Raw genomic sequence first — 18,512 nt, forward strand, 5'->3', positions numbered from 1 at the left:
TATATATATATATATATATATATATATATATTACTGATTTCAAAAGTTGAAAAAAAAATGACTTGGATACCATCAACTAGAATTGAAACCAGATCATTTAGCATTCCAGCTGCGTTTCCTACCATTTGAGGTAACCTGGTAACCTGACAAATAGATAAAAAAAAGAAGATTTTAAATTAAACTAATTCTAGCTAATGTCCGAATTCTGATAATAAATTTGTAAAGATTGAAAATAACCTTGTTTTTCTTTGCCATAACTTAAAGTGAAAGAAAGCGTGTGCAGGTGCTATGAACTAATTCTATTTTTGGTCCCCCGACAAAAGGAGGGTGGACCTGTAAATTCTCCCTTGTCCGTTTATCTATTCATCTGTCCGCACTTTCCTTAATAATAACTATGCCTTGGAATTTTAAAAAAATTTTGCGCAAACATTAAACATGATATGAGTAAAAAAGTAACAGAACGGATTTTCCGGCCCCCCCCCCCCGGATGCCTTTCGGGTTAAAATGCCTAAAATTGACACTTTTGTGTTTATTAAAAAAAAAAAAATTGATGCCTTGGATTTTTATAAAGCTTTCTGAAAAGCTGTAACAAACTGATTTCTATATAATTTTGGTTGTTTATACTTCACAATAACTCTTGGGTGTGCCCCAGGTGTTCTTTTAGGGCTAATAAAAACCCTCCATTTTTAGGACTATTTTACCATATTTGTCCAAAATTTTCTGTCTGTTTTGCAATTTTGCATGGGGCTGATCTCAAATTTAAATATGTTAAGGCCTTGGGGACATTTGGGGCTAAATGGGTGGGGAGGGGGGGAATGATGTCATTTTTTTTTTTTTTTTATATGCCTCATTCACTGTGCATTCACGGGGGGGGAGGGAGCCTGCATGCTTCACTTGTTTACATAGAATCAAAGTGGAAGCTGTAAAATAAAAACCTGTTATGGAAATAAAGTGAAAGGACGAAATGAAATTGAATAAAACAAATTTCCCATTCACAAATGCTGAGTGATTTGACAGTAATTTAACGTATAAATTGACTGGTGAATCTTGATATTTATCTCACTCCTACATCGGGGTAATTTGACACAAGGGTTAGAACGTTGGATTGAAGAGCCAGCGCCCTAGAGGAAGAGCATTCTGATCTGCAAAAAATGCCTGGGCAGCCCTGTCTGCATTTTCGGTAGCAGTATGTTGCAATATCCACATATCTATAAAAGTGAGAATGTGTGCGAGTGTGAGGACACTTCTCCACAAATTTTGGATCTACAGACTTGAAATTTAGTATATAAGGTATTCACACATGTGGAAAATTTAACTTTTATTTGGAAAAAGGGCTGCTAGGGTGTGTCAAAATTCGAAACTTGTTACTTGGGGGAGGGGGTTCATCGGCTTTTTATTGGTCAACTGTTTTGCGACTGCGCGTGCGTGAATCGTTCACATGACAGCTTCCTTATGTTAAAAAGTAGGTTTGAAAACGCTTTTTAAAGATTGTGGCAAGATGGCCTAATGATTATCGTACTTGACTCAATCTTTAAGTTTTGGTTTCGATCTAAACTCGAGTATTTTTTTCTTTTTTTTACTTGCAAGAAGTGAACTGTTTAGAAAAACATAATACTCGCATATGTCTAAGTTTCTTTCCGCTTTTTATACTTTTTTTTTTTTTTTTTTAAGGAATAAACGAGTACATCTGCTAGTTTTTTTTGTTTTTTTTTATCTAAATAGATGGCATGATTGCAAAGACACTGACCAATCAAATGGAGCCACATTCTGCTAGCAACCAATCAGAAACCGGAATCAGTCCATAGAAATAATGAACCTGTTAAAATTTCCATACATAATTTTTCGTGCTCACACGAGAAAAACCTTTGCTCTTCGTCTGCAAACTTTTAAAGTTCAAGATTTATACAGATTAGTTACCTATCGGAAACCTTTCTAGAATTAACCATGGCTTTTAATTCAAAACAGCCTCTCAGTTGATTAGCAATAAACTAACCTCTTCTCAAAAGGGGAAGGTAAAGCTTAGGATTTGGCAGGATTAATTGGAATCAGAAAATTCATAACTTTTCCAGTTATCAAAATTGGCATCAGATTCAGAAAAAAATTGATCCGGATTTCTGATTCTAAAAGAAAAAAAGAAAAAAAAGAAAAAGACGATTTTTTTAATTTTGTTTTCGTTTAAATCTTAATTTTCCCTTGCTGACATTAATGATAGAATGATAAATATTTATTGATTTTAAATTAGCAATAACACTAGAATTTATAGATCATAATATCGAATTTAGGTAAAAATATGACAAGTGGATGAATGGGGAAGAAAATGGAACAAGTGGATGAATTGGGAAAAATGGCACGAGTGAATAAACGGGGGGGGGGCAAATGAATAAATGGGTGAAAATGGTATGAGTGGATAATTGGGGAGAGGGGGGAGGTGAATGGCACGAGCAGATAAATGGGGGTGAAAATGGCATGAGCGGATAAATGGGGGTGAAAATGGCACGAGCGGATAAATGGGGGTGAAAATGGCACGAGCGGATAAATGGTGGTGAAAATGGCACGAGCGGATAAATGGTGGTGAAAATGGCACGAGCGGATAAATGGGGGTGAAAATGGCACGAGCGGATAAATGGGGGTGAAAATGGCACGAGCGGATAAATGGGGGTGAAAATGGCACGAGCGGATAAATGGGGGTGAAAATGGCACGAGCGGATAAATGGGGGTGAAAATGGCACGAGCGGATAAATGGGGGTGAAAATGGCACGAGCGGATAAATGGGGGTGAAAATGGCACGAGCGGATAAATGGGGGTGAAAATGGCACGAGCGGATAAATGGGGGTGAAAATGGCACGAGCGGATAAATGGGGGTGAAAATGGCACGAGCGGATAAATGGTGGTGAAAATGGCACGAGCGGATAAATGGTGGTGAAAATGGCACGAGCGGATAAATGGTGGTGAAAATGGCACGAGCGGATAAATGGGGGTGAAAATGGCACGAGCGGATAAATGGGGGTGAAAATGGCACGAGCGGATAAATGGTGGTGAAAATGGCACGAGCGGATAAATGGTGGTGAAAATGGCACGAGCGGATAAATGGGGGTGAAAATGGCACGAGCGGATAAATGGGGGTGAAAATGGCACGAGCGGATAAATGGGGGTGAAAATGGCACGAGCAGATAAATGGGGGTGAAAATGGCACGAGCGGATAAATGGTGGTGAAAATGGCACGAGCGGATAAATCGGGGTGAAAATGGCACGAGCGGATAAATGGGGGTGAAAATGGCACGAAGGTTCTTGATAAGGTGCAGAAACTTATCTGTAATTTGATTGGTGGTGAAAATGGCACGAATAGATGAATTGGGAAAAATGGCATGAATGAATGAATAGCAGGGAAATGGCCCAAATGAGTAAATGGGGGAAAATGGCACGAGTAAATAAATGGGGGGGGGCATAAGTGGATAAATCGGAGGGGGGAGGGAATGGCCCGAGTGGATAAATGGGGAAAAATGGCACAAGCGAAAAATATAGATTAAAATCTTGCAATAAGTTTATCAAAATCTTTGATACAATATATGAAGGAAGTTTGTCAAATTTAAAAAAGAAAATTATTTGAATATTTTAGTGATTTATTTGAAGATTGTGAATACTAACGAAGCATTTTTTTTTTTTTTTACTTGTCATTTTTGATGAAGAGTGTCCATTAATAGCTTAATATTTACAGATTTCTTTGGTAGGACCTTTCTACTGAACGTGACCTCCCTCTCCACCTATTTCATTGAAACTTCATTTAAAAAAAAAATTTTTTTTCATATGTGAAAGTAGTTTGCTTGAAGCATTGCTTAATTTGTATATAAAAGAAATTTAAATTTATAAAAGACGTAGAAATGTAACAGATAGACTAAAACAAGATATAATGATGGGACCAACTATGCAGTTTCATTGTTATAGATCCAATTAATGTGGTTGTATCTAACCATAAATATATGCATATACACATGAATTTTTTTATGCAATATTTTATATGTAGGATATTCTTACTTGCGTCAAGGTGGTGTGTCCGTGATGCTATATTTTGGGATGCCTTCCCTTCATCAGTCGTGATTGGTTTTATTGTAGACTAGCCTGGGTGCCTGGCATTGCCCGGGTGTTCAGAGGTGTGTATGAGCAAAAAAAAAAAAAAAAAAAAAAGTGGAAGTTGGCAGGTAGGCTCGAACCAGTACTGTGAAGGAGACAAAGAATGTGAAAAAAAATGACATGTTTGCTGTTGCATCCATCGCCAAACCGGAAGTGACGTAGGTTTAAATTAAGGCTAGACGATCGAAAAGAGGTGATGACTTTCAAAAATGTTTGCGAAAAAAGCGACCCCTCCTTGTAGAAAAGTGCCCAGTTGAGGGTGAAAGAATTAATGCTTTTTAGCTAATTTTTCGTTCGAGCTTCAAAATGATACTAATCTTGTGAAAATCCGTTGCCTCTGTCGAGAGTTTTAGGCAGACATACAAATATACATACATTTAAACAGACAGGTGAGATTTATCTTATGGATCAAATGGGTTCATAGGAATTGGATATTAATTTATCTCTTTCAGATACATAATTTATTAATATTGAGAGGAGGTATTGGTATTCAGTATTTAAATTTTTTTTTTTGTGTGTGTGTGTTTTGTACTTTGGGTTACTTTGCTCTCCTCAACATATAGCGTAGCTTTTAATAGTGCATATTTCACAAAATTGTGAAATATGCACTATTAAAAGCTATGCTACAATTTCTATGAACCCATTTGATTCCTATGATAAATCTCACTTGTCTGTTTAAATGTATGTTTCTGTCTGCCTAAAACTCTCGAGAGAGGCGATGGATTTTCACTTTCCCTCTGGTTTAAAAGGGTCAGTAACATGCAAGATATGAAGTCCATTATCTGTAATGTTATATGGTTGATTTTTTTTTCTTCCGTGGAATCTGAAACGGTACAGAGAATTGTTAAAAAATTGATTTTGATACAAAAATTGTATCAAAGTTAAAATTATGGTATTGTAAAAATCTACATACAATTAAAACTTTGTGGATTGAGTTTGTTTGTCTTCTTGCACAATTGATGACGTCATAAATGCCGGCATCACTGAAGAATGTACTCTATTTAATTGAAAAACAGTCTTGACAATTCCCAAGTTCGATTTGGACGAAAAAAAAGAAAAAAGTTGATTGTCTTACTTCACATTTGTGCCGGAGTGTCCATATCCGACATCCCAATTCCTACAAAAAGTGTTGATTCCCATGGACCCTGTTCCTATAAAGTGTCAGTTCCGATGTCCAATATGACAATTCCTACAAACTGTTGATTCCTATGGTGAACACCCCAGTTCCTACAAAGTATCAGTTCCCATGTCAGACATCCAAATTCCTAAAAAAAAAAAGTGTTGATTCCCATGTTGGACATCCCAATTCCTACAAAAAATTCCTATATAAAGTGTTGATTCATATGTCTGACATCCCAATTCCTACAAAAAATGTTGATTCCCATGTCGCACATTCAAATTTTTATAAAAAGTATCACTTTCCTATATAAAGTGTTGATTCATATGTCTGACATCCCAATTCCTACAAAAAATGTTGATTCCCATGTCGGACATCCCAATTCCTACAAAAAATTCCTATATAAAGTGTTGATTCATATGTCGGACATCCCAATTGGAACAAAAAATGTTGATTCCCATGTCGCACATTCAAATTTTTATAAAAAGTGTCGATTTCCATGCCTTACTTTCGATTTCTGGCAAATGTGTTGATTTCCAGCTGTGACTCTTCGTCTAAATCTTGTTGACTCTGATTCCCCCACCTTTTCTTATTTAGGGTTATTGTTGTTTCTTATGTATTTAGGGTTATCATCCTATATGATGTTTTAAAATAAATTTAGAATTGTGAAGCAATAATTACGAGAAAGTAATGGTCAAAAAGAATTAACTGCAAGAAAAAAAAAAAAGATTTATTATGTAACAGGTGGTTTCGTGATGTTTTGAAATGAAAAACCAAACACAGAAGTATCTTCAACCTTTTCAATGTGATTCTTTTGTTTGCCTGTGATAACTTCCTAAAAAAAAACAACAAAAAAACAAAAAAAAAAAAACTGGAGGTGCACAATCTCCAACCACACCTCTCCTGAGTCGACATTGTTAAATACCAGTGGCAAGTGAACTCTATGTACAAGACAACTGGAAACAAATGTAGAGATAAGCGGAGAGCACATACAGCGCCTAGAAGTCCTAAATGGTCACCCATCTGGTACTAACTAGGCTCAATGTTGCTTAACTTTGGTAATCTGACGAGAACTGGTGTGTCAAAGCGATTATGCTGTATATAACCATTAGGCCAGCTTGACATAATCTTTAAAAAGTGTTTTCAGACCTACTTATTCTTAACATGAAACTGTCATGTTTCATGGCCGTGCATGCACATTCGTGAAACAGTTGACTAAACAGATAAAAATCTGATGATTCCCAAGTATCAATCTAATGTGGTTTATATGAGTGTTTAGTAATAAATAGAGCAAGATATATTTTTTATTTATATGAACATTTTGATATTGCTACACCAGTCATGCCAATGTTTCGGTCAATAATTATAAATAATCAAAGACCTCCTTGGTGATAATGGCTTTTAACTTTAAAAGTTTATACTTGTAATTACATGTATCCACCGAAACATGAGTATCACAATATAAAAATGCTTATATAATTAAATCTCTCTCGCATATATATATATTTCTGTGGAAATATGATTTTTTTTATTATATACTAATTCAATGTAATTACGGAGCATACAACAAACAAATGACGAAAGTTTATATTCCAAACTTCATGACGTTGACCATCTTACAATTTATTCCTTTTATGACGTTGATATTCACAATTCTTGACAGCAACTGTTTTGTAGCGCAAAATCATTCATTTAATTATACGAATCAATCAATAAGAAATAGCAACTATCAATCCAGTAAAAGAAAATAAAATGCATTTGGGCATGATTACAAAATCCAAAAATTGGAAGAGAAGTTGCAATTACCTTTTTCTTATATCTTTTACTAGCCTGGATGCCCGGCGTTGCCCAGGTGTTAGGAGGTGTGTGCTGAGCAAGAAAAAAAGTGATAGTAGGCAGGCGGGTAGGCAGGCTCGAACCTGTGACATGAAGGCAGAAAAAGTAAAAGAAAACCTGACATTTTACCCCTACTCCATGACGTGACCGGAAGTTCGGAACGTTGAAATTAGTAAAGTCATTCCAACCAATACAATGACTTACAAAAATGGTGACGCAAAAAACCGACCCTCCTTGTAGAAAAGTGCCCAGTTGAGGGTGAAGGAATTAATGTTTTTAGCCAATTTTTCGATATTTGTCATCCAAAGCGTCTAGCTTCAGAACAATACTGATCTTGTGAAAATCTGTCACCTCTGTCAAAAGTTTTAGGCAGACATACAAACATATATACATTAATACATTTAAACAAACAGGTGAGATTTATGTGATAGACTAGCGGGGGGGTACCCGGCATTGCCCGGGTGTTTGGAGGTGTGTGTGTTTTTGGGTAAATGAAAAGAAAAATCGTTGGCCTGGTGTCCTGTGTGTTTATTTAAAAAAAAACAAAAAAAAACCCCGAAGCCTTGAAGCCTTGCGCAGTTGGAAAATAATAAAGTGTGAAAAATAAACGTGTGCCTGTTTTTGACGACTTAATGACATCAACTTTGAGTGCGGGACAGTGTTTTATTTACCGCGAGTTTGTTTGCTTCTTTTCTTATACGAAAAAGCTTAATGCACATGTGGTGATAGAAAAATCTTGAATATTTATCTTTTGAAAGTCTGGCAAATTAAATAGACAGGCGACCCCAGTTGTTAACGCGTAGATATTATCATTTAGGTGTGATATAAAACGTTTTTAGAAGTTAGTTGACCGATCGCTTCTTGGAAAAAAAAAAAGCCTTTCTTGGACATACACAAAAAGCGAACATACATACACATATTTTTGCTTTTATTATGTAATAGATTACACCATTTTTCAATTTCTGGCAAGAATTATGAATGTCAATGTAATTAAATGCATAAATTGTAAGATGGTCAACATTATTTCGTCTTTTTCATTGTTCTATATTTCATTTTCGCACTAGTGTGATCCTTTTCATACTTAGTTTTTTCAAATATTTTACAAGCAAAATTTTTTATGCATTTTGCTAACACCTCCCTTCTGACGAGAAGGTAAGTATTTTTTTGAAACTCCAAGGATTGAGGACTTTCACCTCTGTTTGTGTTTCGTTTCCGAATAAATGTTTTTTAACTCTTACTAAAGTGTTTCTCAACATATTTATTAAACCTTTGTACTCATGTATATGACTACTTTATTTAATCACATGAATTAATATACAAATATATAATTTTATGCGTAAATTCAGTATTTACTTCAACAGTGCTCAATACATAGACAGAGCTAGATAAGTTATGAAAATATATATGGCAATTAAGCTACACAGAATATTGTTTCATTCTTGTGAGAATTTGTCAAGCTTAAGCGAAAAGTTTTAGTTATTGCTCATTTATATATATGTACATGCTATTGAATTTTCTAGTTAGCCAATCAGCTTCCTAGTTGCCATCACGCCCTGTCCTAATCAACCAATGGGCGGGCACTTAGAGGACAAAGGTACAGTTAACCTCAGGTTCACCCCTATCCTTTGTGTGTGTGTGTGTGTTTTTTTATGGGAAGGGTAGATATTCTTTTGTTGTGGTAAGCTGACCTATTTTCAGCCTAGGTATAATTAGATATTTTATTTTGTGTTTTAGTCTGTACTAGCAGGGATGCCCGGTGTTGCCTGTGTGCTTGTAGGTTTTAAAAAAATGTGGTATTAGACAGGCAGGCTCAAACACATGACGCAAAGGTGAAAAAGAAAGTGAAAGAAAATCTGACATCTTACCGCTATGTCATGACGCGAACGGAAGTGTAAAGTGTTCAAATTTAGCGATGTCAACCATTACGCTATAGCGAAATGAATGAGAAATCTGGTTGTAGGCCAATTAAGCTTTCAGCTTTCTACCGTATTTGTTTCTGCATGATGTTGGGGGAAAACCAGCTCCCTCAAAAAACGGGGGAACTCTGGCAGTGTCCAAATGAATATCAATTGTCTGATATGAAGGGTTTCCCCCACATTGATCAAACCTAATTGCCTTCGAGACGTTCTGGCTCAGAAGGCCAGGAGGAGGAGGATGCTTTTGCTTCGATCAGTTTTGCTTTTATACAAAAAAGACAAATATTACAATCTAGGAAGTATAAGGAAAGTTTTCCATAAATGTAACGAACGCGACAAGGCTGAAAAAAGGCTTTCATGGACATACACGAACGTTTGCATCCATTTTGCCTTTTATATAATAGATTTCAGGTATTATGTTAGTTTTTAATTTATATATATATATATATATATATATATATATATATATATATATACTTATTTATGAATATGTATGTTTTTGTTTTATTTTATTAATTTCCTATTGTTATTGTCAATTTTAAAATTATTTTGTATCACTATCCTATAGAAAAGTTCCTCCTGTGCACACAATTGTTCACTATTTCTCTCCTACTGTTTAATAGATGCTGGGGTTCTTTAAAAAAATAGGATAGCGAAGTTTTAATTCAGGCATAATCTACATGGCTCGTCTAGGTCCCTACATGTACTTGCTTGTCTTAGTATTTTCCATTCGATTATTGGCGAATGTCCGCTTTCTTTTGAGTTCTTAGTGTTGGTTTGCTAGTGTTGTTTTTATTCAATGGTTTTTTTTGTTTTTGAACGTGTTTTCTGATCATAATATCTGGTTTTGAAATCTAAGGAGGTCATACCTAGGTAATATTTCTTGTTATTCGGGTTTCTTTTGCAAATATTGTGGCCTGGTAAACTGTTTTTGGTTAGACAATTTATTTTGAAGTGGGCAGTGTGCGGGATATACAGTTGCATTTATCATGTTCAGTATTAGTATTTTTATTTATATTATGGTTGTTGTTTGGTTTATTATTATTATTATTATATCTATTAGTTACATTTTTGTCCTTTGTGTTTTATTTTTCATGTTGTTCACTTATTTATTTTGTTATGGTTTTCATTGCTCTTATATAATACTTTGTTATGATGTGTTTTATCATCTCTAAACTTTTGCAGCAGCTGTATGATAACTTTGGGTTATTTTCATTGAAGATTTTGTATAGGGGATTTGTTACGGGGAAGTGCTTTGCGATGAGGTCTAGAAACTTCTAGACAATCCATGTAGATTATGCCTGAATAAAAAATTTGCTGTCCTATTCGTTAAAGAACCCCAACATCTATTAAACTGTAGGAGAGAACTAGCGAATAGCTGTGTGCAAAAGATACACTTTACTCTAGGATAGTAATACAAAATAATTTTCAAATTGACAATAACAATAGAAAATAAATAAAAAAAACAAAATAAACATACATATTTATAAATAAGTATATATGTTGTTGTTTTTTATTTTTTTTTAAATGATGAATACGGTTAATATTGGCTTCGCCTCGAAGCTCATATTTTAGAAAGTTGCCCATAATTTGTTTGGATGTATATATAACATTTTTATTTATTTGTAAAACATTTTTACTGTTTTAAAAATTAGAAATAAATAAATAAATAAAAAATATATATATATATATATATATATATATATTGTTTTAACAAAAACCAAGACATCAAGGAATGGATTGATAGCAACAAATAGTGTATTTTATCGTTAGTTACAATTGTTTCAAGACTATTTGGACAAATTCAAACATTATGTCGTTTGAAAATTTTCACAAAAACAGCCTTTCGTCAGACGTATTGAATAAAAAGCACTTGATAATAAAACATCATGGAAACCATTTCCCTTATAAGGAAAAGAAAACAAGCAAAAATATTTTACCTATATCTCATCCTTGAAAAATCTTTGCAAATGTTTAGACCAAAGGTTAGCTGAGTAATTTGGTAGAGATCGCAGAGGTCAAATTTTTAAAAACTTTGACCCCCAATTTTGACCCCATAACATTTGTTTTGGGCTCAAATCAAATTGAAAAGTTTGATCCATGTCCAAGTAACCTACATCTAAAATTTCAAGTGTTTAGACCAAAAATTAGCAGAAGAGTTTGGTAGTTTTCAAAGGTCAAATCATTGAACTTTGACCCTTTGACAGCCAAATTTCTGTCCGAAAAACTAATTAAAAAGATTTTCCCAAATCTCAATACCCCTTATGTCAAATCTAGAGTATGTAGACTAAAAATTGACAGAGTAGTTTGATAGGGAAATATGCACACACAGATAATTTAATTATATAAGGGGGTGTGTGCGTGTGTGTATATATATATATATATATTACAATAGAAAAATGCAAGCATGAAAAGTAATATAGTTAAACTTTGAAAGCACATTCTTTTATTTTCAAAAATGTTGAATAGAACTTTCAAATATCTATAATATGAAGCTGTGTGTGTGTCTGGTCACGAATAGGCTCCTATATGGTTGACTATTTTTAAAAACTGATTACATATAATGATAGAATATGTATCGAGACACAGGAATGGGTATATTTGATCTGGCAGAACGGTGGTTCATTAAAATTGTGGGGTCTGCATTCGCACCTGGTACACAAAGTATGGAAATAAAAAATTAAAAAAAAAAAAAACGTTTACAAGTGTTTTTGATATAGATGTACATAAGAATACTTTGATAAGTATATTTTAACTTAAATAGGGATGGTATAATAAAATTGTTGGGTCTGCGTTCGCGCATGGCCTCCATAGAATGGAAATAGGCACAAACTTTAATACTTTTCATATCTATTTGCGTAAGTATACTTTGATAATTATGTTTCTGTTTGAAGAAATATGGTATAATAAAATTATGGGGTGTTTGTTCGCACATGACCTCTATAGAATGGAAATATGTCACAAAGTTTTACAAATGTAGAGATAAGCGGAGAGCACATACAGCGCCTAGAAATCCTAAATGGTCACCCATCTGGTACTAACAAGGCTCAATGTTGCTTAACTTTGGTAATCTGATGAGAACCGGTGTGTCAAAGCGATTATGCTGTATATAACCATTAGGCCAGCTTGACATGATCTTTAAAAAGTGTTTTCAGACCTACTTATTCTTAACATGAAGAAACTGTCATGTTTCATGGCCGTGCATGCACATTCGTGAAACAGTTGACTAAACAGATAAAAATCTGATGATTCCCAAGTATCAATCTAATGTGGTTTATATGAGTGCTTAGTAATAAATAGAGCAAGATATATTTTTTATTTATATGAACATTTTTATATTGCTACACCAGTCATGCCAATGTTTTTTATATAGATCCACAGAATATTGTGATAAGTGTTTCAGTGTGAACAGGTATGGTATAATAAATTATGGGGTTTATCTATTTTATTTTTACTTTCATCATATTTTGCTTTGGTTTTGATACCACCAAATTCGAAGCTATCTCTTTACAACGCTTCCTTTTCATAACCTATCATACTTTCATAAATCAGAGTCCATTTTCTGTAGGCTGTTTTTGAACCCAGTCAACGACGGGTACTTTTGCCAGTGTATATATATATATATATATATATATATATATATATATATATATATATATATATTCATTTTTATTTCATTTAGACTCTTCTGTCAATTTGACGTATGAGGTTCTGCCACAACAACTAAGTCGCTTGGAAATCCACACAGAGGGTTTGTTTATAGTGGTGAAGGTTATATGTAGAACCATCCATACTTTTTGGTATTACTGCTAACCTCTGTGGGTGCAGATAAGTGCCACAGGACAGAGTATACAGAAAACTGCAGGTTTTTACATCAGTTTCTTTCTCCTTCTTAAGGAAGACTGGAGGTGTATTTCTCCCCATGAATTAATGCGCCTCCAGATACCAACCTGGAAGTTTCCACGACTTAATGCAATATACATACAGCACCTAACCTTTCAAAATGGTCACCCATCTAGTACTGGCCAAGCTCAACGTTGCTCAACTTTGGTGATCTGGCGAGATTGTGCTGTACATTTGTCTGATGCTCAATGATATTCAGAGCAAAATTATATATATCTATGCTCTGAATATCATTAAGTATCAGATAAATGTAATATATTTAGTATTGTACTATTTATACTAACCTGTGTGCCTGGCGTTTGGAGATGTGTGTTGAGCAAAAAAAAAGAAAGAAAATGGTCGTAGGCAGCCAGGCCTGTGGAACTCTGTTCCGTCTGCCTGCTTCCCACCTGACTACAACTTGGATGTCTTCAAGTCCAATGTTAACAAATTCCTAATGAACCGCCCCCTTAAGTAAACACTTCATCAAATCTCCACACTAACGTACTGTACTTGCAATAACCCTTATCCCTGAGTGGCTTCCGAGCCTTGATAAGTGGTGGCCACCGTGTTAAAAAAAAAAAAAAAAAAAAAAAAAAAAAAAAAAAGGCTTGAACCCGTACTGTGAAGGAGGAAAAAAATGTGAAAAAAAAAAAATGTGTGTCTTTGCCGTTGCATCCATCGCCAAACCGAAAGTGGTGAAGGTTTAAATTATGGCTAGTCAATCAAAAAGAGAGATGACTTTCGAAAATATTGGTGAAAAAAAGCAATTCTCTCCTTGTAGAAAAGTGCCCAGCTGAGGGTGAAGGAATCAATGTTTTTAGCAATTTTTTTTTATATTTGTCATCTGAAGGGTCGTGCATTAAAATGATACAAATCTTGTGAAAATCCGTCGCCTCTGTCGAAAGTTTTAGGCAGACATGCATACATACATTTTAAACAGACAGGTGAGATTTATATTATAGACTTGCAGGGGGTACCCAGCGTTGCCCGGGTGTTTGGAGGTGTGTGTAAGAAAAGAAAAACATGTGAAAAGAAAAGTTTTAGTAGGAAGGTAGGATTGAACCCCGAAGCTTTGACGTGAAGGTGGAAACGAAAGGGAAAAAAAGCAAGTCACCTAACCATCATGGCCACGAGAGAGAGGAACTGATAAAGGCGTTATGTGAAGGTTTATGAAGCGAAATAAACAGGTGCGAGGAAGTGGCGGGATGTCTGATCTAGTTTTGCGCTGCAAGCCAGATCATTCGCTTTCACCTTTCGAAGACGTGGCGAGATGATAAAATTTTAACTAATTAAATACACATGCGACCCCCGTTGTTAAGTCGTAGTTATTATGATTTAGAAGTGATATAAAAAAGTTTTAAGTATGAGCGAGCCTACCCAGAAGGCCGAGGAAAAAACCCTTTTGCGGACATACACGAACACGCACACGCACACAAACATTTTCACTTTTATATATATATATATAGATAGAAGATTATTATCTGTCCTGCTATAGCTGGAAAACGTTACTCTTGGAATATTTAAAAGAAAACTATATATCATGATCAATTATTTTTATTTAACTAATGTGATATAATAGTTTTTGTTTTAGTATTCAGAAAATATGTAAAACTTAATCGAATTATCTATATCCCACATTACACACTCTTGCTCCTAGCAGCTGTTTGAATATTCATAATGATTGGTTAATTACTTCAAGAGCGTTGCAAGCCTATCTTTGTTTTATCGTTATTTCCAAGGCAGGTGCTCGTCTGAACTCCAATCTCTGGTCCCCCCTCGCCAATCTTTTATGAAAAACACCCGTCTAGCTGAATCCACTGTCAAAAATTTTCCCCATTCTTTATCTATGCCTTAATCAAAACTTAGATTCCATGAACTAAGCTTTCTTAGAACTGCACGCCTGTGGAACTCTGTTCCGTCTGCCTGCTTCCCTCCTGACTACAACTTGGATGTCTTCAAGTCCAACGTAAACAAATTCCTGATGAACCACCCCTTTAAGTAGACACTTTAAATATCCACACTAACGTACTGTACTTACAATAACCCTTATCCCTGAGTGGCTTCCGGGCCTTGATAAGTGGTGACCACCTTGTAAAAAAAAAAAAAAAAAAAAAAAAAAAAAAATCCCATATATAGAAATATATAAACATATGCACATATCTAACTTCATATATAATCATGAATTATGACTATTACAATGGTTTAATGGCGTTTTTTCTTTTCTTTTTTAGAGAATACCAAACTGAGAATGGAATGGTAAATTCTTTGATGATTACCAGTTAAGATGATATATCTTGGAATTCAGCCTTCAATCTGATATTGAACCCGTAAAAATCTACGACACAACTCGCGTAACATCTACACTGTTATTCACACTCAAACTGAACGCATTTGCTAACATTTAAAAAATAAAAATAAAATAAACAAAAAAGAAAACGCGTTAACGCACTTTAAGGTATACCTCCCCTTCTCCTTATGGGAGGTCGTCCTTATATTTCTTTGTCCTTTTTCCTCCTCTTCCTCCATATCCTCTCTCTTCAGTTTTTGGCTTGGACCCAGGCAGCAACAAATGTTGAAGACAGCAGCGGAGGATGCAGTGCTGGTGCAGCGGCAACTGGCAGTGCAAGTGCAGCAGCAAGTACAGCAGCAACTGGCAGCGCAAATGCAGTGGCCACTGGCAGTAGAAATGCAGCGACGGCTGGTGGTGGTGGAATTCTAGCAGGAAGGACTCAAAAAAGGCGTTCGGAGGATATGGGTCAATATATATGTACAGGTAAGTAATTAAAGATGGCACATGTTGCGTAGTGGCTAAAGTGTTTAGTAGTATTCAATTGTAAATTACACTTTGCTGGAACTTGAAGGTTCAATCCTCAGTGCAGGCAACACTTAAAATACAATTGGCAATTAAGACTTCTACCCAGTCATTGCTGATGAAACAAGAGCATGCTACCTGCGTGGATTAAATAAATGGTTTCGTTAGAAATTCCCTACTGATTCCCAAGTTCGACTGAAAGATTCCAGAGTTCAGCAAGATACACCTGAAGAAGGTCGGAGGTTACATCAACTGAAACGTTGTGTGAATAACACTCAAAATGAGAACAGTAGTCTGAAGAAAAATAATCAATTTTCATCTAAAAAAAAATCAGAAATATATTTTTTTCATTATCTTTTTTTTTTTTCTTTAATGGAAATCGCTCCAAACAAGGCATGAAGCAACTTGATGTAAGAGCTTAAAAATGTATTACAAGGTGAAAAACTAGCCAACAATAAGTGTTAGATGGATAGATTCTGACCTAGAAAACAGCAATTCTTCCTCCTTTGACAGAAATATGACTAGTTTAATGTGTGAACTACCAGACAAAATAAAGGAAAAGAAAATTAAAAGGTTGCTGAAAGTAAACCCAATCCATAGGTTTAATGTGTGCCTGGATGTGCCGAACATGTATTTTCAAATTAATTTCTACATCTGCAACTTTCTCAAATACATCAAATTCCTCATCTCTTTTCGGTCCCCCAACAAATGAGGGATTGGACCTAGTAATCCACTCGCATTCGTTTGTACTTTTCTTAATAACTAGGCCTTGGACTTTTTAAAAAAATTTTTTACACAAACATTAGTCATGGTGAAAGTAAATTTTTGCCAAAAACGAATTTTCCTAGATAACTCTGAGTGCTCACCTAGGGGTTACTATAGGGGTAAGATTGCCCCCAAGTCGTTCATCTGTTCATTTATTCGCACTTGTCTCAATAACCCACTCCTTCAATTTTTTTTGAAATTTTGCAAAAACATTAGTCATGGTGAGAGTAAATTTTTCACTTGGGGAAGGGGCACAGCTTGTTTTTATGGAAATCGCTCTAGACAAGGTATGAAACCATTTGATGTAAGGAACTAAAAAAAACTACTTCAAGATAAAAAATAATCAACGCTAAATGTTTGATCAGATAGATTCTGACTCGGAAAACAGCAATTCTTTCCCTTTGTCAGAAACATTGCTCGTGGAATGAGAACTGAAAGACAAATTAAAGGAAGCAAGAGCTAAGACTGTTAACGAGCAAAAATGCTTCTCTTAAAAATTAAAGAAGAAATATTAAGATTTCTATTGTCTATAAATTGTATGAAATTAATGAGAATTTAAAAAAATTTTTTTTTTTTTTTTTACACAAATTAGACAATTAGATGCGCAGAATATTAGAAACATTACTCATGGAATATGAGGATTAAAGGATGAAATGCTAAGGCAATTTCATGTCTTTAGGTGTTATAACTAGGGCCAGGACGACATATTCTTTTACTTGTTTTGACTCTCGGGTATATATTCATTATGTGGTTCTTGGTTTGTGTCTGTGTCAGATATATACTCTAGAGTAAAAACAATGAAAAGAAGATTCTATTGTCCTAATTAGCACCCCCACCCCTCCTTTTTTTTTTTTTTTTTTTTTTTTTTTTAAAGAATTGTCAAACATGATGCAAGAAAAAAATAATTTTTCATTCTAACTAAAATTCATCCTTGGCCTTCGAGCTAGAATCCAAGTGAAATGCTCTGAAGAAAAACTAGTCCAGGACGGTATTTAAGAGTGAGTTACTGTAAGTATTGAACTAAGTGAGCTTAATGAGTAGGACTAGAACAACAGCATATTCTTTTTATTGTTCTGACTCTCAAGTGTGTATCCGTTGATATCTTATATGCTTTTATATAGTGATGTGGTTCTGTTAGTTGTGTCGGATATATACTCGAGAGTCAAAATAATGAAAAGGATATGCTGTTGTCATAGCCCTATTAATGAGGGTTAAGTAGTTAGAACTAGGCTCATGAAAATATCCAGTGAACTGTAACATCGATGGGCATCAGGAAGTTTCCTAATGTGGCTTGGATAGGTACATTTGAAAAGTCGAGCAGCCAGCTGAACATAATCTGATAACCTAAAAATGTTGGTGTGGCATAAAAACAACAAAAAACATAGGATTCATATGCCATAAAAAAAACTACAAAAAAAAAAAACCCAACTAATTTAGTTTAAAATCTTCAAAAATCAATTCTTTTAAAAACTTTGAACAAGTAAATTTACTTTGTTCTTTTTTTAAATCATCCATCTGTCGCAGACGGTCACAGCTTTGAAGCGAATCAACTCGGATTGCTTTGGTTTTCTTTTCGTTTTATTTTGTTATCTGTTCAGGACTATCTTTCCGTTCCAATGTTGAATTGATTGACTTTGAGATTCATTCACACAATCTGCTTTTCTTTGCGGCTGCGGATATCATCAGCTTTTGTTAGAAATAATGGCATTTTCCTAATCAATCTTATAGGTACTTTTTTTTTCCCAAACCAATGCTACAGCTGATAAAAATACAAAGATAAATACTCAAATTTATTTCGGTTTCATTTTATGGCATATTAACCCTTTTCAAGTTAATGCTGCATCTAATCATTTTGGTAAAAGTTATGCTTAAAATTCTTATATATAAATTAGTGGCCTGGCAAGGCTACAGGGGAGACAACCAAGCAAAAAACCCTCAGCAAAATTCATCTCAAAGCAGCAAAACTAAAGCTGACTTGCCAGGACACTACATAGACAAATTTGGGTATATTTTATTGGTTTGAAAATATAGGTTCTCTTTTACCAAATGTCAT

General features: G+C 34.7%; 1 protein-coding gene across 3 annotated transcripts in view; it reads left to right on the forward strand.

The window, feature by feature from the left end:
- LOC145265487 (stromal interaction molecule 1-like) overlaps positions 1-18,512 on the forward strand; it is a 330,758-nt gene that overhangs the window by 112,333 nt on the left and 199,913 nt on the right. For all 3 annotated transcript variants that reach the window (XM_080121362.1, XM_080121364.1, XM_080121363.1), the window contains exon 2: positions 15,114-15,655. In XM_080121362.1, coding sequence (XP_079977488.1) covers positions 15,358-15,655 — 298 coding nt within the window. In that variant the 5' untranslated portion in view covers positions 15,114-15,357. The remainder of the gene's footprint in view (positions 1-15,113; positions 15,656-18,512) is intronic.

The sequence above is a fragment of the Euprymna scolopes genome, chromosome 40 (genome assembly GCF_053919585.1).
Source record: "Euprymna scolopes isolate OS-2025 chromosome 40, ASM5391958v1, whole genome shotgun sequence".
NCBI classification, from domain to species: Eukaryota; Metazoa; Mollusca; class Cephalopoda; order Sepiida; family Sepiolidae; genus Euprymna; species Euprymna scolopes.